General features: G+C 34.2%; 1 protein-coding gene across 6 annotated transcripts in view; it reads left to right on the top strand.

Annotated features, from left to right (window-relative positions):
- The window catches only part of LOC144858635 (uncharacterized), a 199,756-nt gene extending 179,708 nt beyond the window's left edge, over nucleotides 1–20,048 (top strand). For all 6 annotated transcript variants that reach the window (XM_078714730.1, XM_078714726.1, XM_078714729.1 and 3 more), the window contains 2 exons: nucleotides 4,827–4,968; nucleotides 18,479–20,048. In XM_078714730.1, the coding sequence (XP_078570856.1) occupies nucleotides 4,827–4,968; nucleotides 18,479–19,085 (749 nt within the window). In that variant the 3' untranslated portion in view covers nucleotides 19,086–20,048. The remainder of the gene's footprint in view (nucleotides 1–4,826; nucleotides 4,969–18,478) is intronic.
- Nucleotides 20,049–20,843: the final 795 nt, after the last annotated feature.

The raw sequence follows: 20,843 nt of genomic DNA, 5'->3' as shown, positions 1-20,843 counted from the left end.
TTACATTTATTTTCAATTAACTACCGTAGCATAGCCTATGTACTGTATGTAATCGTCACCGATATAATTATTATGTATATCTAATGAACAGTATAAATTTTTAAACAAAATAAATAAACTGCATCAAAATGATCGTTTTTGTATGCCCTGGAAAAAATCAACAGAAACAATTTTGTCATATTCGCAGTGCGAGAGCTGATGAGAAAACCATGTGCTTGCTGCGTGACGTCACATCGCCCAAAGTTTCGTAAATCTAGGGTTGATGACCACCAACAAAACAAAGATCGTAGATGCGCGTCTATGCGAGAAGTGAGCGAGCGATTATAGTAGTCTAGCTATCATCTCGGCGTTGTTGACTCGGACTTTGAAGATATGAATTTTACCATGATTTTAAAGCTGTTCATGTGAATTTTAAACGTATATTTTACTGTTTTTTTATTATGTTAATTAATATATACTCTGTATTATTTGTTGAAGATAAACAAAGTCAGTAATCTAAAGATAAAAAGGGCTCATATATTATGTACGTATGATTGATTTCTATTGTTGTTGTAAAACGTTCATGCTTCGCTGGTCGAGGTCAGCACTCGATCGCTTGATCCCTCCATAAACACTCCAGAAACGCTGCACAAACACTCTAGAAAAACAGCAGAAAAACACGAGCGGGAATGTCGAAAGTCCTCTGACCAGTACTGTATAATAGATATATAATACCCCACTCTGACTCTTAAATTACCTAATCGTTCAAAGTTGGAGTTGCAAAAGTATGGAACAACTTACACTGATATCAAATATTCAACAACAATTACTTCTAATTCTAATTTATGTGTATTTATACCTTATTGTGAAATCCTGTATAAATATGATGTTAAATAATAAATGCATTATTGCCATGTAATTAAACCTTCAGGGCCATCGTCACCAGTATGGTTGGTAAGTTTTCAACCTGTCAACTTTTGGCAGAATCTTGAAGGAAATAAAGATACAGCTCATTCACAAGCTTCATAGGCAGCATTAACTCCCACTTCTCATCTTCTAAAATCTCAACCGATTTCATTAGATATGTACTCTCTACAGATGGACCACCGTTATACACTGGTTTGATGAGTGCACATGGTTGTGGTATAAAAACTCATGTACTGGTGAAAGACAAGATAATGCCTGATGATGACTCTTGCCCGAGATGAATGGAGGTGGACAGAGATGACACCAAGAAGCAATTCTTATTTCGACCCGGTGAATTATATGGCTTTTGGACTTTTTGTAGCATTGTGAAAACAGTTTTGACGCCAGTGCTTTTGTTGAAACTGAACTTGTATTACCTGTACAACAGTGACACAAATATCTTAAAAGTAACACATCTCTAAAGGACGTCACAGAAGCACATACTAACTCTGCTTTCTCTCTACAACTTCTCATACTTTTCTAGAAAAAATGCAGACAGAGAACGAGATTCTAAGTGACGTATCATTTTGTTTGAAAGACGAAGGTACGAGGTAAGGTTGTTAGCATTTTAAAAACCACCAAACCACCACAAACAAATATCACAAAAGAGCAACATTCAGCCATACATAGCCTAAAAAAGACAAAATCATCATGATCTTACAGGCAGAGCTACGGTGATCATGAACACCCCTGATTACAAACGTAAGGTAAACACCATGATGAAAGATGGGGATGTGTACGAAAAACTTAAAAAGGATCCTACAAAGAAATACAAGAGAAACCTTGTGGAAATCCTAAACAGATTACTAGAAGAAAAGAAAATAACATATGAATGGAAAACCAAACGCTTCCCCACTGCAGAAATCATCCCACGATTATACTGCACACCTAAAATCCACAAACAGAACAACCCATTACGCCCAATCGTAGACAATATTAACACAATATACTTCAAAGTCTCCAAATTTCTCTAAAAATTATTATCACCTTTGGTTGGAAACACAGAATTCCATGTAGAAAATTCCAAACAATTAGCAGTCGACATAAAGACACTGAACAACATAGACAAAAACACACACTTGTATCCTTTGATGTTATATCGCTATTCACAAAGAAACCTATAAAACCAACAATCAACATAACACACAATGCTTTACTGAAAGAAACCAAGATCCTGGAACAAGTTCAAAGAAAATTAAAAACCAATTTGAAAACGGAGAACATCATGGAGCTGTTAAGCCTAGTTCTTAACACAACATATTTCACATTTGATGGTGATATTTACAGACAAAAAGAGGGATTGGCAATGGGCAGTCCAGTCAGCCCCATAATGGCAAATATATTCATGGAATGTTGCAATTCTCACAGAGATGTTTGTTGGCCATGGCATGATGACATTGGACAGAAAATGTTTGAGGCATTGGTAAAAGTCTTGTAGAAGGCAAACTGTCATGGGATCCTAAGAAAAGGAAGAATATTGGCAAAAAATATATATGACGGTGAATACAGGTGACAAACTTATCAAAGTAAAAGAGGACTCCTAGAGATTCTTTGTTGTATCACATAGTTAGCTGTTACAGTACTGTATAAAAGAAAGTATGAGTATTTGGCGGTGAAATGAGGTTATTGCAATGCTTTTGCTGATTTGTTTCTGAACAAGCTTGTTGGGATCGCAGATCAGTCTGTTGAAGTTTGATGGATACAATAGTAGAAAACGAAGGAAGGTCAACTTACTGTATTGCATTCATTCAAGACAGCTCACTGATTAGAAATATTTCATTTGGCAGTTGTCATTTAACTGAAGAAGTTTATGAGATGTTTTAATATGAAGAAGTGTACTGTACTGTAGACCTCCTGATGCTCAACATTTTGTGTTAATCAGCAAGTTGTTGTCATAGGCATATCATTTTGTGTCATTTCAATCTAATTTTATTTAACTTACACACGTTTTTAAAAAAATGGCGGCCATTTTAAAATTCAAAATGGCTGCCATTTTGTGTTAATCACCATTTTGTTGTCATAGGCCTATCATTTTACGTCATAACTTGCACATTTTTTTAAAAATGGTGGCTATTTTGAAATTCGAAATGTTAGAATACAGATGAATATAGGTTTATAATAATTCTTATAGCAGAGAACCCATATGGCATTAATTTTAACTTAAAATATTATTCATAATGGGTGTTACTTTGCTCAATATGGTACATTTATTGGATATTTTACGTATTGGGGGCCATCTTGGATTTGACACCCATAAGCTTTTTTAAAAAAATGGCAACATATTTTTTGTATTACTTCACATCCTAAAGACTCTAAATCAGCTGGAATTTTGCTTTTAACAAAAAAATGACACGAAATTACATAGTGGCCTACATTATAATTAGTCTATTGTTTTCCAATACTATGTAATATTTTATTATGAATAAGCTTATATTGAAATGAAAATATTTCTAACTAATGAACGTAAAGTTCATTAGTTAGAATAGATAGACGCATAAAGAAGAGAATCAGATGAGTTTATTCTCGCCTGACATACTGATAACTTTCAAAAATATATATGCAACCTTGGGAAAGATGGACCTTATTATAAACAGGTTTCTTTCTCTTCAGAAAACAAAATTTGTACTACACTATGCACAGGAAAACTATCTGTGGCTAGAAACTATTTCGAGATAACGTTTCCTAAGCTTCAACATTTCTTTTGTGTATGTATAAAGATGAGGAAATCTGTGAGAATGAGAAAAAGTTGCCCCAACCAAGACTCGAACTCTGACCGTCTGCTTGATATGCAGCTGTCCTAATCATTAGACCACTAGGGAACAGCACTAATCCCTCAATTGTACGCATGCGCACCAGAGATCAAATTGATACGCCCTCATCTATTCAGTATTTTATTCACGAAGTGGGATCTCCGAAGAGATACTTTTATGTATATAAATACATTAGGCAAAGAACATTAATTCTAAACCGACTGGTGATATACTAAAATTTAATTAATTAATTTGAAACGATAGAGATGAGGAAATCTGTGAGAATGAGAAAAATTTGCCCCCAACTTGATATGCAGCTGTCCTAACCATTAGACCACTGGGACTTTTATGGTATTGTTCAAACTCCATTGAATAGCGACTCTTTAACATTTTCGGCGTGGTACGGTGGAACAGCACTAGTCCCTCAATTGTACACACGCGCACCAGAGATCAAATTGATATGCCCTCATCTTTAAGTTTCAGTATTTTTATTCACGAAGCAGGATCTCTGAAGAGATACTTTTTTATATATTATAAACAGGCACAGAATAAATTCTATATATATAAATCATACTGTCAAATTATAGAAACAGTGCTCATATTCGGAACACGATCTTATAATCGCGTCAAGCATAGCTCATCGCCGAAAGTTCTGTATTTTTAGTAATTTAATTCTCTGGCGGGATTCGAACCAGCGACCTCTCGCTTACAGGGCGAATATCATACCACTAGACCACAGAGCCATATTTGGTATTATCGCAGATTTTCACCCACCAGATACACTCTTTCATACAACAAACGCCCTCACAATCAGTGGAGGCTTAACTAGTCAGAATAAATTCTAACTTTAATACGCAACGGTTTTAAAATAATATTGTGTATGTAAATCAATTGTGTTGCGTAGCACTGTGTAAATTATATATAAATCATACTGTCAAATTATAGAAACAGTGCTCATATTCGGAACATGATCTTATAATCGCGTCGAGCATAGCTCATCGGCGAAAGTTCCATATTTGTAGTTGTATGAAAAAATGTCTCTGGCGGTATTCGAACCGGCGACCTCTCGTTTACAGAGCCATATATGGTATTATCGCATGTTTTATTTATTTTTTAATGTCTTATTCTCAGCTAAATTGGACGTCACAAAACAAAAAGATTTGAGTGGGTTCTACCGATATTTATATCGAGAGACCAATGTTGATGCAGCAACCAAGCAGGTCACAAAGTCTGAATCACAAGATGAGAAGAAAGTTTTGGTGGAAACAGAAAGGTAAATCTACTGTATATAATGATAATAAAGAATTGATTGGTTTAATAAAACTTAAGAGATGGTATTTAACTTTCGGAAAAAGAAAATACCTTCCCAAAATCATATTTGTGGCACATGCAAGTCGCATTCCAATAGCTGTAGCTCAGAAAGTGGCTAGAAACTGACTTCCATCCCGGCAAACGATGGATTTGGCGATTTTTTTTATATTTTGTATATTTATGAATTAAGACATAGTCAAAAGTTTACACAAATCTATTCGTCCAAAGTACATTAAAGTCATATTTCAAATGTTGAACTATTTATTTATTTCAAAAATTGCGGCGAATATTGGTCATGTGATTCAAAATTAGCAATCTGGAACAATAATTATTTGCAATTGAAGGCATCTTATAATAATAAAAATGGCGGCCCCCTCGCTGTCGCACATTCCGTCTGATCAAGTGGAGAAAAACACGGGGAAAGGTGATTTAAAGTGACGCATTTTAGTGTATAATACCCCTTTCACACCAAAACTCCGGAGAGTCTCCGGAGACACCCCGGGGTTTATGACCATTCAAAACGTCAAGAAACTCCGGAGATACCCCTTTCACACCAACCTAGCGCCACCGGGGTTAATAAAATAAAATTGTAAATGTCGCCCTCTATTTTTTTTGTTTACATAGCGACGATCATTAGAATAATTTTAATTAACAATATTTTTAATTTAATAATTACTTTCAAAAGTCTCAGAAGTAATATAATGTTTTATTGATACTACTTATTATTTTTTAAACCCGCTATATATTTTGTACAAATATTTAAAGTATTTTGAAATAAAACTAAAGCAATGAGTGATCGTGTGAGGATGACCTTTTGACCCGAAACACTCCGGAGTTTGATGTTGGTACCTTTCACACCAAAACACCGGGGTGTCCCCGCAGTTCGCTCTCCGGAGAATGTTTAGCTGTTCAACCCCGCAGTTTTAAACTCCGGAGTTGCTTGATTTTACCTTTCACACCAAACAGCGGGGCGTCAACTCCGGGGTGTCTCCGGAGTGTCTCCGGAGTTTTGCTTTTGGTGTGAAAGAAATAGTGTGCCATCAGAGAAGTAGGATGGAATATATCTGTTAAGCCCCTTTCTCACAGAGCTGTGTGCCAGGAATGTTGCGGAAATATACCATTACCATACCGGTATGGTTTTCTGTGAGAACAGGTCGTCATGACCTGCTTTAGACCTAGTAATATTACTAGGAATATTCCCTGCAATGCGAGACAGGCATTCTGTGAGAACGTAACGCCGTTATATCACTTTGGCGCCGATTCAATTCAATTGACAATAATAATGTCGAACTGGATGGATAATGAGATCTGCTTAATAAGGGGACAAGAAGAAATTTGTAGACAAATGGATGGAACAATAAGGTCGGGAGCTGTTTACGTTAATATTGTTTGCAAGCTGGCTGTGGTTGGCGTAAAACGGACAAAAAAAAAAGTCGTAAGCAAGCTGAAAACGTTAAAGGCCAGGTACCATGTCATTAAAGACCAAAACAACAGACAATAATCTGTAACTTAAAATTCGCCGCCATATCGCTAGACAAAAATAATAATAATAAAGGACGCCCTCAATAATTATTTTGTCAGACTTTTTGTTGGTGGAATATGCCCGACTCCTTTCTCACAGGAAGCCGGTATATACCGGTTATATTCCGACACGATAGTCTGATGAGAATGGGTATATGCCGGTAACGACACCGGCACGACGCCAGCATCATACCGGTATATTGCAGGCACGTCTGTGAGAAAGGGGCTTTAAAAAACTGGATGGTCAAGACGGATAGGCTAGCAGCTAGGCCCTACATCTTCTTCTAGTTTAGGCCTTCTGGTTCTAGCCTAGCTACAGTACTGTAGGTAGTAGTGGTTGTCTGACAATAGTAGTAGCAGGCCTACAGTAGTTTGCTAGTACAGCTGTTTAAAGATGTATTGTCACTTAAAACACAAAAAATGAAGGTCAAAATATTCTAAATTTAAATTGGCCATATCAAGTAGTATAAAAGTTATTCACTTTAAGTCGAAAATTCGAGCCAAAAACAACAAGTTTACGTAATTAACAGGTAAATTAATTTTATTACATTTCGTCTGGAAATCGTCGCGAGCGAAAGTAAACAAAGATTTCAAGCCACGAGTATGCATTATGCATGATGCTAATTAGGATTGTTTACAACTCGTCACGGTTGAGAAGGTGGTTTCACACAGATCGCGAGGAAGTTTTATGATTATGCATACAGAGTAGCCAAACAAGCGCGTTGCATTATGAGATGTTTTGATCGAAAACTTTGACTGGAAGTCAAAGTTATTTTTTGAACAAAAAAACGTCTGTATTTCAGTTAAATGATTTTTTTTCCGACTAATTTTTGGTGAAAGTTAATAACTATTATGATACTTCAAAATGACCCACTTTTTTTTTAAATCTTTTATTTTTTATTTTTTTGGAATTAGTCAAAGGGACAATACATCTTTAAGGAAACAAAATGAATTCTAAACGTGATGCAATCATAAACGTACAAATTTAGTGATATATTTAAGTACAATTTTAAATCTAACGTTGTTGATAATAATGTTGATGCGTTTAAATGATTAAAATTTGAAATCCTCTAGGTCACTTTCATCATTTTCGTTATTGTCTTCATTACTAGATATAGCATCAACGATCAGATTTACTGCTCACATTTGGCAGTCAAATACATTTACACAAGTCAGTGCAGGATAGTTTTGCTTTCTTACATGAACACCGCCAAGTTTCACACTTGCCTTGTTTACATCCGCAAACTACAGACTTTAATAGAGCATCTGGGGTTGGTGGTTTAGTGATAATGAGTTCACCCATGACCATCAAGCGGATGGATTGCATGTTTCTTGTTACGTTTACAATGTTGGGGAAGTGTTATATGGTAGTCTGTTTTCCGAATATGCATGAATTGACTCATCAGATTTTAACTTTACTGCTTCTAATAGGACACCTAAAGAAATAGAAATTTAAAGTTATGATAATTGAAATTTAAAATTACACTATTAAAATATTATATTGAATATAAAGATAAATACAAATTTGGCTGTAATTTTATTCAAGGTAATTTAAAGTATTTAATTTTAAATTCTGAGGCTGGCTTGGTTTTATTTTGACATACAAAAAAAAAACTTTTCTGACTACTACTAGGCCTAGAGTACTAACATTGCTTGTACTGTAGGCAATTAATTAGCAGAATTCAACAAAAAACATTCCAACCTTCATGCAAACTATACAATTACAAGGTAGTACAGCACTGCACAACATTTGGGCCTACCACCAAATTTGCACTTGCAAATTGTGTATGTTTACAGTAAAAACAAGCATGAATGTGCGATACTCGGGGTACAGCAAAAGAAGCTGTAATGACGTCATAAGACCGGATGTAACGTCACATACACATCAATAACCTCGCTACCAAATACGGCTATACGGTACCATCTTCGAGACATGATATGGCTGCGCGCATCTGGTTTGAAATTAAAAATTCCCACTCTATAGCTTTGAGGACATGTCCCTGTAGTATATTCATGCCAAATCCCAGCTCAATACTATAACGAATAAGGGAGGAGTAGTACTTTATAAATCGCACTTTTTACTCAATAGTGTCCGGATGGAAGAAGAAGAGGAAAAGATGAGAGTCCTAGTCCTAGACTCCGGTACCCCGAGTAATAAAACGAGATATACTCTATATCATATTGCGTGTTAAGCAGACTTGATAACCACTACACTACGAAACCTCTTACACCAAAAATGTGGGTTACACAAAGTGTTTTAATCCATTTAAATTACAAATAAATATGGTAATAAGCACAAAGCAAAATAAACATGTGTAAAAGTGATAATTACCGATTACACAAAATAAGTATTTAAAAAAATAATAAAAATAAGATATACTGTATATTATCATATTGCGTATACAGTACTTTTCACCCGGGCTCGAACCGGGGACCTTCTGTGTATTAAGCAGATGTGATAACCACTACGCCAAGAAGCCGCATATAACAACATAACGCTGTGGGTGTGTGTCACACATTGTGGCTTCTTAATTAAACTAATTAATTAACAAATAAAAAATCCTGCTCTATAGCTTTGAGGACATGTCCCTGTAGTATATTCATGCCAAATCCCAGCTCAATACTGCAACGAATAAGGGAGGAGTAGTACTTTATAAATCGCACTTTTTACTCAATAGTGTCCAGATGGAAGAGAAGATGAGTGAGTCCTAGACTCGGGTACCCTGAGTAAAAACCCCAAATATTAAATTTATAATTTGTATACACAGTACTTTCAGTTGGTCTTAGAGGATATCGATGTTTGAAGCATACTAAGGATTTGGCTAGCTTACAGTCTTGACCGTCTAGGCCTAGCTAGTATATAGTAGGCCTGACTAGGTATAGGGCCCTACCCCTACTATTTAAGTACTCTAGCTGCCTAGGCCTAGTAGTTGGTTCCAACCGTTCGCACATTGAACAACTCTATTCCATGCTAATTCTGTGAAGGCACACAGGTTTTCAAATGTGGATACATTATCAAAATGAATTATACACTGAAATTTGTCGCTTTATTCATCGCTTGGATCCAGAGGAACGTCCGACGGATTGGTCCGTTTGATTCACATGACCAATATTCCCCGCCAAGTTATTAGGTATTTGTTTACGCATACTTCGCGGAAATCAATAAATAGTTCTATTGGGTTAAAGGTAATTTACTATACTTTGAACGAATAGATTTAATAATAGAATCAATCAATATTGCTGCCGGGTCCTATCCTGTAAATTTTCCCTGGGAACACCAAATAAGGGGGGTAAAAAATGGATTTAATCATGTGAAAAGCCACACAGATAAAAGTTGTGTATGTGTATACAATGTTAAAACAGCAATGACAGCAACTTTATCCTGTAAGTTGCCCGAGACAGTAGCCCCAAGTGACCACTCAAAAATGGTGTTATTCATGTGAAGAGCCACACAGCAATTCCTTTTGCATTATAACTGTTACACATTAGGGTGCAGAAAAATACCATTGACAGCACTTTTATCCTGTAAGTTTCCCCAGACAGTAGCCCAAAAATGCCTGTTGGCAATCATGCGATAAGCCACACAGCAAATTCCTTTTCCTTTGGGATATACGAATACCATTGACGGCAACTTTATTCTGTACATTGCCCAAGACAGTACCCTACAAATTCCCCAGCCACTACAAGATTTAACCACACGACTAGTTTTTTTTTTTTTTTGCATTGTAATTATTACCCTTGGGATATACGAAAATACCATTGAGATATAAAAAATACATGTGAGCCAGCAGCAATTTTTCCCCCAGACAGTAACCCAAACATTTACTATAACACTAATAATTAATAATAATAATTCCACCTTATACAAAACGAAAATACAGCAACTTCAATCTCTAAGTTGGCCCAGACAGTAGCTCATAGACAAGATTTCATCATGTGAAGAGCTAACATGGCTAATTCTTTTTTATTGGAACTGGACACATTCGGATAATACACTCATGACAGCTACAACTTTATCCTGTTAGCTTCTGATTTTCTTGATTATAAAGGCACACTCTTTTGAGTGGACACAATATCAATAATTTGCTGTATCGTATGTCAAATTTGCAATCACAAAGTGACAATAAAATTCTAGTTTATTTTTGTTTTCAAAAGGTATTCTGTATTTTGAAACCAGTGATGTTTTAACAATCTCGAAAGGAAGCACACTGGGATTCTTTTCAAGATAATATGGGCCTCTTGTCGAGATAGACTATTTGAATATCAAAAGAACAAAAGTTTATGATTGAGTTGATATTATACAATTATTTTACAGTTTGAAATGGTATTTTGATCTCGATAAAAAAGTACTCCATTTCATTTAGGCCTAGACCATTTTCTTTCATTCTCGAAACTTCTAGCGAAGGTAACATTCTCTTAAAAAAAATAATACCATATGCCTGCGCATATAAACGATTGTGGTCGTATTTAGTTGGTTCTCAATTTTTTTCTTCTAAATGGTAATGTCTCCGAAACCATGTCTTAATGGTAACAATGCTACTTTGATAATCTAATTAGTTACACTTTATATTATTATTAACCTTACAATTTTTCATGATTCTCCTAAAACATGTCTATAATAACTACAGCTGTACACTGGTATGTTTTAAAAAACTATCTTAAAATGTCATTGTCCCACCAACAACTCAGTTACATAGGGTATGGCCGAGTATCCTGTTGAACGAAAGCACTGGTTTTGGTGATTTCAAATATACCTACAGTATATAAGAAGCCAATTACAAGGATATTTTAAAATAATTGCATGCAATATACCAGATTTAAGGATTTGGAGCATTACATGACATAAATGAGGTACAGTAAACATCTTTTCTTGGCCAAATATATCTATAAAGGGCCTATGTCAGCCATGTCTGACGGCTCCTCGAAAATACAATGATGGATCGCCAAGTACGTCGGTCTTCAGTTAGATGATATATGATGTTGTCCAATTAATATTTTTATCCCGGTCAACCCATGACTTTGGATGTCCTGACCTTGCTCGCTCGATTGTTTACCATGCAAAAATATCTTTTCTATAGTCAACGTATAATAGTGTAGCATACGCCAATTATGATATCAAAACTCAAAAGCACTGATCTTAAGTTTAGTCCGTGTCCAGGTTTAATATGCATAACATGCAATTCGAAAGAATAGTGCTTTTACTAAACGGACTTGCTTTAGTTATTCCTCTATGATTTTAAGTCCGCATATATCTATTTCACTGCCCCCTATGAGTACACACCCCAGAATCCGCATCCGCTGAATTTGGGATTTATAACGATGGGATGGTCACTAAGTGCATCGAAGGGCCATCTTTACAAATGCGCAAAATTAATTTTTTAAAATTTTATTTAAAAACTTTCTACGCAATTCATGACATCTTGCGCATGTCAAAAATCCTCGCGCGCGCAAACAATTCTGATTTAGACCATTTGTGCGCGTTTTAGTTGAAAAAAGTTACAAAATATTGTCAAAATTATGCCTATTTTGAATCTATTATAGCTCCTCACGATCAATTGTGACCCCCAATTTTTTAAATTTAATATGTAAGCAGATATGTTGTAGATATGAATACATGCCGAATCTTCACCTCTCGGATGTTCTGACGTCATCGTATGGCCACACGAATGGCCACACGAATGTAAAATATGGGATTCAATATAGCGCATCTCCACGTATCCGTTTATTATCAAAATAAACTTGTGGATAACAATATCGAAAGATAATGAATTGAGCAATAAATATAACAATTGGAAGAAAATTTGGCACGTAGAAGGGCGGTGCGCGCTCTTTAAAAATTGTATAACTTTGACGAAAGAGATGAAAAAACTACTTTTTAACTTCAACTGGCCATATGATAACGTCACAATATCCGATAGGCTTAATTTTTATAATAATTCATATCTACATTTCACCAGCTCTCATAATAAGTTATAAACATCAAGGTCAACTTTAATTCAGAAGAGCTGTAAGGTATTCAGATATACGTTGTAGGTGAAATTACATAACCACCGTTATTCAAATTTTAAGACGTGATGACGTCATCAAAATGACAATATTGGCAACTCATGAGTAACATAATTGGTTGAGGTAGAATATATTAAAAATGAGTTGCGCTCTGTTGAATATGGTGGTCTATGACAAAAGGGGAAAAAACCCTATTTTAAAAATTCATGTGGCCAAATGATGACGTCATACCATTTTGTACGTCTAATGTGTATATACATTTATATATACAACTCATTGTCTTCCATAATAAGTTAAAAAAATTGGGGGTCACCTTCCATTCTGAAGAGTTATATTCATTTTAAAAAGGCCTTATTTTTTACCATTTTTAGCACTTTTGTACAATTAATGTGCACATTTTGTCATTTTTAACGTGCTCGTATAGCACTATTTTAAGTCGAAATTGACTCAAATTTGGTGAATGTACCAAGGAAGATGAGTAGAATGCAGTTTGTACAAAAAATTTGTATTTTTTACGCTTTCTATATACGCACGCGCAAAAATAACGTATTTTTGCGCAGTAATTTTTTAAAACACGCAAATGGCCTAATTCATGCTCTAAATTGATCAAAACGTAATTTTGAGCTTTTTAAATTTTTAACGCGCGATTTCATGCGCATGACCCAACGTGCGCGTGCGTTTTTATTTGCTAATATTTTTACCCTTGACCTGAAGTTTACGTGTAGTGAATTTCATTAATATGTGATAATGAATTATGGAGATATGATTCATAATGTGATTTCACAAAATGACGTATAAATGACGTCACGGATGAGTGATCACGCTGAAAAGCTTATTAGGACTAAGTTAAAGTATTTGAAAGATATTGTGAAATTCTTGTGATCATTGCCACTCAACTTTTTGAGATAATTGTTACAAAAAGTGTACAGAAAGAAGAATAATATTTTGATGTATCACCTAATAAATATTCATCGAACAAATAAAAAATATCCATAAGGTAAATAATCTAGATCCCAACATCATTCATAGTGACCAAAATTAACTTCACCGATTTCTAACGCGACTGATATCGTAAAAATCGAGTGACTATACTTCTTGAGCTGACGCGTTGCATTGAGTAATTACAGAGGTTTCCCCTGATGAGCTAGCACATTTAGTGCGACCGCGGAAGCAGTATGGAGGGGCTTCCTCCCATGGTAGTATAGTGCGAACTGAGACTACACGACAGAGCTTCCCCTTTTATGCCTACACGTTCCGTGTTATTTTGTGTTCAGATTGAATATCAATAGAATATCATTGCGTAATTTTACGCACTTGTAAACTATTTTAACATTCTTGTGATGGGGTGATTTTGCGATCAAAATTCTTGATTGGTCTACCAGTATTTTCCTTATAATTGGGTATTTGGTGTAATAATATGAATGAATGGAATGAAATGACCTCTAACCAATCAAATTTACTCCTGAATACCAGATGTTCGCCCAAATGGTGACACTTCAGTTTGAAAAGAAAGCATTAGTTATGCAAATCTGAACACTTTGCTGTTACGACGCTAATTATAATATGACATTGCTTGCAATATGAAAGCATAACTCCATGGATCTGAACATACCCTCAATCTCTCAACATTTCATCCGATTCAGCTTTTATGTCATTTTTTATGGCAAATGGACATGATCTTGGTGCATGTATGACAGGTGGTACCGTCCCGTCTATAATTATTTTTGTACGTACCCTCAAACTTGCATATGCCTTCAAATCTGTCTGGATATGTTCTCTACATCCTCAATTTTGTCATCTACCTCGACTGTGCAGTTTATCTGTATTATCTCCAGTCTTTAGCATAGGTAGTACCATTATAGCTGGTCCCTGTACCTCTGCAATATAAAACCTTGCATTTGTTTGTAAGTTATTTAAATAACATAGGATGTGTATGTAACCATAATAACAATAATAATTTATTTGGAAGCACACTTTTGAAACAGTGGCACTTCTTGAATGAAGGTGCGTCCAGAGTAAGTAAAATAACAATAACAATAGGCCTATTTACAAGGAAACTTAAACTAAATTGTGTACAAGATATAAAACTAACACTAACAAAAGTAATACAAGATTTAAAAAAGCAAAGAACTAATCATTTTTATTGTTGATTTCACTTCTCTTTTTTCATGCCCGTTTGGTGAAACCTTTACAAAATCTATCAAATGCAACGTCAATGTTTGTAGACAGGTGAACCAAGAACCAATTCCTCCAGTCTAATATTCTGGGACGTAGGACATGAGAAAAGGAAATGCCTAAGATCTTAAATAGTGGATTTAGAGTTGCATAGGGTACATAGATCGTCTTTATTGCTTTTATCTGACCAGCTTGAAGTACGTCTGTTTTATTAGATTGCAATTTAAATTTTATGCTTGCGCTTTCAAAGTCTAATGGCTCAAGTAAATATTTCTCTAGGCAGGGGGTTTCTTTAATAATTTGATAGTCTAAAAGAGAAGATTTTAATCAAGATCACTCTTCCAATCAATACAAGCATAAAGCTGGACAGATCTACGGTGGTGTTATCCATCGTGTTATCTCTTCAAACAAATTATCTACAGGTAAAAATTTAAAACAAAAATCATTCTGGTTAGCGATAGTTGTCCAAAATTCTACAGCTACCTTTCTTATGAATAGTAATAATAATGGAACTATTCCATAATGTTTGATTTGTGCTCCATTATATGCTGTGACTTTTACATTAGATTGGTTGACATACCTATCATCAGGTACATTATTGCTCATGTTTTTAGGGAACCTGTATCTACTTTTACTTTCAGATAAGTTCGTTTGTTATGGTTTATTTCAATTTTGACATTTGTGAACACTTCTGTGTCATCTTTATTGCGTATCTGACTAGGTCGTGTGTCATTCCATCTAGTTCGTGCCCACAGATGGTTCTTGAATACATAGTAATTTCAGCATTAAAAAAATGGCGATTTCAAATGTACGTACCACAGGACAATAATACATGTCTTTTACAGGAACGAATTAATAGACACAGTGATTTATGTACTCAACTAAAATTAGCACCCTGGGAATTACTTCCGAAAGAGAAACTTTTGAGTCAAATTTAAACAAACTTAATTTGTGTTTTGTATGTAACATTAGGGTTGAGGGATGGGGAAGAGGATGGGTGCAAAGACGAACAATTTTTAAATATATTCTTTATCCATTTAGTAATGAAATATTAATTGTTTTCATGTTTTACAAATAATATACACAGTAAAACATTGTGAAAAACATAATACTTTGTTGAAACTGTCACCGTCATAGTCGATTGAAATAGTACAGTACATGTAATGATACATCATTAATACGACGTTTATATTTTTTTGTAATTACATGATTAATTAATACAAACGTTGAGAAGGAACTGTCAGTAATAAAGTTTATTTGTATGTGTTTATATAATGTAAAACAATTTGTGAAAAACACCTCCATTCGGGGCAAATCATAAATTCGCTTTAATCGTCAATAAATAATTATCTAACTCAGCTTAATTAGTAGGCCTAATGGTTTTTAATTGTTTCTTAGAGCCAATTCATACTTAAGTTGGTTCCTACCCACCAAAGTAAGTACAGATTTGACACCGGGAGCCCGCCACTAAATCACAGAATGAAATAGACTTAATATGAAGAGACAACAAGAACAATTCAAAGCGTGTAACCCTTGCCTACTTTCAACATTTCTTATTTTTAGACTTTAATAAAGATACATTATTTAAAAAAAACATATATAACAATACATTATTTAAGTAATATTGGTAATCTGAAATAAGAAGAAGAAAGTAGGTTACTTTTAACTGAAAGTCCAAATAACAAAATTAGTATAGTAATAAATCTTTTATTATTTATGAAGAAAAATACAATCAAATATAAGTAGATCATCTCTGCCAAATGAGTGGGTAAATGGCATTACAATATTTAGAAATACTTTTAATAAATCTTTGTTGCACCATATAGGCTACTGAATCTAGCATTTGAGCGGGACAAAATTGTAGGCAAAGGTTTTTCAGTTTTAAATGAATGTATATGTTGTCCTGATCACGTACAACAAATCAACCCTCCGTCATCCACCGCCTTCATATGCAAATGAGCAGAAATATGCCAATTACTGTAGCTATAAAACCCATATTTTCACGATATCTTCTAAACTAATAATCCATTTATTACAATTTTTGTGGAAAAACCTATGTTTTCATAAACAATGAATACATTGAAAACGCTTAAGTGATTTTTGTCCAAAAAAGGTGATTTTTAGCTTCTATATAATCGACTACGCTTTCTATTGTTTTTTGAACCATTAACAATATTAATAGTCACTAATAACCTTGTGTATGGGATTTCATTTGAAAATTACATCATATTGACTGAAACAATAAGTCTAAGTTGAGATACAAAGTCAGTGTTAGTGACGATGATTCGCTATTGGATTGGAATGAAAAAAATAAATGTAGTACAGTATTATGCATACCGTAAAACCTCTAAAAGAAGGCCTCACTCTTTGGTCTGCAAAAGTAATCGCGAAAGGAGACTTTCTCCAGAAGATTACATGACTTTTTTGCTGATTCAGACAGCAACACCATGCAAATCCAAAAAGTTCCTGGAATCCACCTAAAAACCATTGTCCAGCTTTAGAAACATTTATTCAGGCTATTGAGGAGGATGTACAAAACTACGTCCCTGGTCCAGATCAACGTGACAATCTCTTAATACAATAGAGGCATGCATTGCCAAATTGCATCAGCATACTGATATCATTAAACCCGCTGATAAAGGTTCTGCCACTATGGACATCAAATTTTATGAAGAGGAGTCCTTTTCGAGATATCGAAGAAAAAAAAAGATTTAATTCCAGATAAACTTATGATGCAGATATAATGGATGATCCAGTTTATATCATACATTTACAGTATTTTACAATTTAAAATGGTTTTGATCACAAATATGTAAAATTGGCAATTAATATATCAAAAATTCAATTATTGTAGTAGCAATTCCCAATAATTACAGCATTTTTTTTTTAAAAGAAAGCCATATTGAAAAGAGGCTATAGGTGCAATTGTGAAGTCTACTGCATGTAATGAATGTTACAAGTACAATTTAGAATGTACCGTAACTTGTGGGAATTATGTACAGGACTCAGTTACTTACAATAACTGAAGGTGACTAGAATGAAGTATATAGTACAATATGTATAGTACTGTAGTACGTCTGTATCTCTAACATTACACATACATTTCAGTCAATATAATGCAATTTACAAATAAAATCACATACACAAGTAATATTGTTCATGGTTCATAAAAACAATAGAAAGGATAATCGGTTATCTAAACCAAAATTTACAGGAAAAAATGTTAATTTTGGACAAAAATCTCTCAAGCATGACTTAAATTGTGTTTTCACGTGTTATATTGTATATGGTATTTGATCACTGATTTTATAGCTAATTTGCATATTTTAGCTCATTTGCATATGAAGGCGGTGGATGACGGAGGGTTGATTTGTTGTATGTCGTCAGGACAACATATACATTCATTTAAAACCGAAAAACCTTTGCCTACAATTTTGTCCCAGTTTACTATATTTTTTAGCTAGATTCAGTATAGTGATATCTTTCAACTAATTTACTGTTATTGAAGAGAAAATGTCATAGAACCTTGGCCGGCCGACTAGGCCCAGCTAATCGGCGTCACTATTTCTTAGCTAGAAGGTGACTTGTATGTTTTCATTAACAACTCTTCATATTAAACAAACCAATTTTTATTAAACAACAGCTCATTTTAACTCTAAAAAATTAATACTCTTAAAATTGAATAGATTATGGATATACAGTATAAAAATCTAAAAAAAAATTCCGACACTACTCCGATTTTGTTAATTTTATGTTTGCAATTTTTTCAGGTTTATAATTGAAGAAAAAGATTCAATAGCAAAGGAAAAAAGGACTAAGAAAAAGCATAATTCATCATCTGCTGAAATAGATGAATCTGAACATGATTATAAGAGCAAATCACACAAAGAAGATTATTACAGGAACCAAAGAAGTAATCAAATGGATCTTAAGAAACGATCAAACTCTAAAGATAATGCAAAAAAGAGAGAAGAAAGGAACAGTATGAGTAGTAGAGATGATCGATGTTATAATAAACAGAGTAGTGAAATTGACAAATTGCATTGCAAAGATAAAAAGTGTGATTATGAAAAAGACTTTCATAAAGAAAAATCAAGAAGTAAAGAGTCAAAGACAAATCATGACAACGATAAGTCAAATTATAAAAGAATCCAAGGTAACCATAAAATCGGAGATGATTATCAAGAAATATTAAATGGTAAAAAGTCAAGTCAATCAGAAAAGAGAGAGAAGGTCAGAGAAGAGTCCAAAGTGCCATCTAAATACTCAAAGAGGAATGTTGGCGAATCTGTTAGATCAGCGAAAGAACGCTACCTAGCTCGTCAGATGGCAAGAGTAGCTAGTCGGGTAACAGCACCTATTGAAGAGGATGAATGATAGTAAAATAAAGTACCATCAACAAATACCATGTCTGATCAAGAACAGACATATTATTGTATTTTTACAATAATTAAGTTTTTTTGTTTGTTTATTTTCAAAAACATCACAAACAACCATTACAAAACAATTAAATAATAACAATGACTAGTATGTAAATAAACAAAATCTTCGAGGCAAACAAATCAAAGTACAGAAATATAGTCTAAATTCTAAGATGCAATTATTACTGTAAACAACAGCAAAACTTATATATAAAACAGAATATAAAAAGAGAAACCGGTATTAAATTTAAAACCCTAAGGCACCAGTTACATTAAGATTCCAAAGTTTACTTGAGTTTCAAACAAATGTAAATCATCGCTTCCTTAGCGATGAATTTCCTTTGCAATACCCAGTTTCTCCACGTTGGTAGTTGGTTTTCCTGATTTTCTCTAATGAAATGTTAGCTTATAACCAATTTCAGCTAAAATCCTTGTTAAAATGTAATAAAAAAATAGCTTCAAGTGTGCATGATAGCTACTTCAATTATCTACCCAATGGTAGATGCGATTAAAGTATGTTTTTGCAGTAAAAACTGTATTTTTAACACTTTTTTGGGGGAAAATATATTATTTCCTTCTTAGTCAAGGACCTGAGTAAGATATGTATGCAATTAATTTAGGAGAGAATCTCAACTGTTATAAGATAATTTGATCCCAAGGAACATGAGATGTGTGCAGAATTTTCTATCTGGTAAGAAAAGAATCAAGACTCAAGAAATTTTATTGGTTCACGTTAAAATGGAAATTTGTTTTGCTTGGCATAATTAAGACAATAAAACAACAACAAAAATAAATCAAATTGCAAAAGGCAATGTTAAAATACTATTAAAATGTTAAAATACAGTAATATAGTGGGTGCATAGGGTCTTTCATAATATTTTCAACTTTTCTTAAGATAAACTTCTTGTAAATCAGTGAACATGGCGTTAGATCTGCTTTAATGATATGTTGTGCAATTTTATGTAGTCTCTCTATGTTTTTCTTATCTTTTTCAGTATAATTACCTGTAATGTATATTACTTGCTACCAATTGTTTATACTGTACTTTCTTCACCTGTTACCTAACCCACGTTTACATAACCCTTGGCTACTTATTACTAATGGCTAAAGTAGACCCTCTGCTGAGACCACTAAACATTCCACCTTGACAGATTAATTACCCATTATTGGTCACAGTATGTTTAGACTTGTATTTCAAAGGCAAATGAAATTACTACAGAAGAGAAGAAACAAGCAAAACTGTTAACAGTTATTGCCCATCATCTTATAAGCTTTTACGAAATTTGGTTACACCAGAAAAATCCAAGGATAAAACATTCGATGAGCTGGTAACAGCTATGAATGGGCATCACAGTCCAGTCAGTGCCTAGTGAAATTGTATAGCGATACAAATTCAACTCACGATTTCGACGTGATAATGAAACGGTGCCTGAATTTATGGCATCACTTTGATCGCTGGCAGAATTCTGTAACTTTGGATCCTCGCTCAATTGTGGCGTCCGTAATGACGGAATTCAAAGAAGCTGTTGAAATTGCAACTAGCATCGAGACTGCAACAAGAAATGTAAGAGATCTGGCGCAGCCAACCTCTGCAGCTGCAGTTGAAAATGTAAACAAAATTGCTTACAAAAAGAAGTCAAAATTTACATCAAATACAGATAAGAAGTCAAAACCATGTTTTCGCTGTGGAAAGATTAACCATTTGCCAGACAAA

Source organism: Antedon bifida, chromosome 2 (assembly GCF_963402885.1).
Source record: "Antedon bifida chromosome 2, ecAntBifi1.1, whole genome shotgun sequence".
Lineage (NCBI taxonomy): Eukaryota > Metazoa > Echinodermata > Crinoidea > Comatulida > Antedonidae > Antedon > Antedon bifida.
The sequence above is the reverse complement of the archived record's forward strand: the minus strand, read 5'-3'. Positions and strand labels throughout refer to the sequence as shown.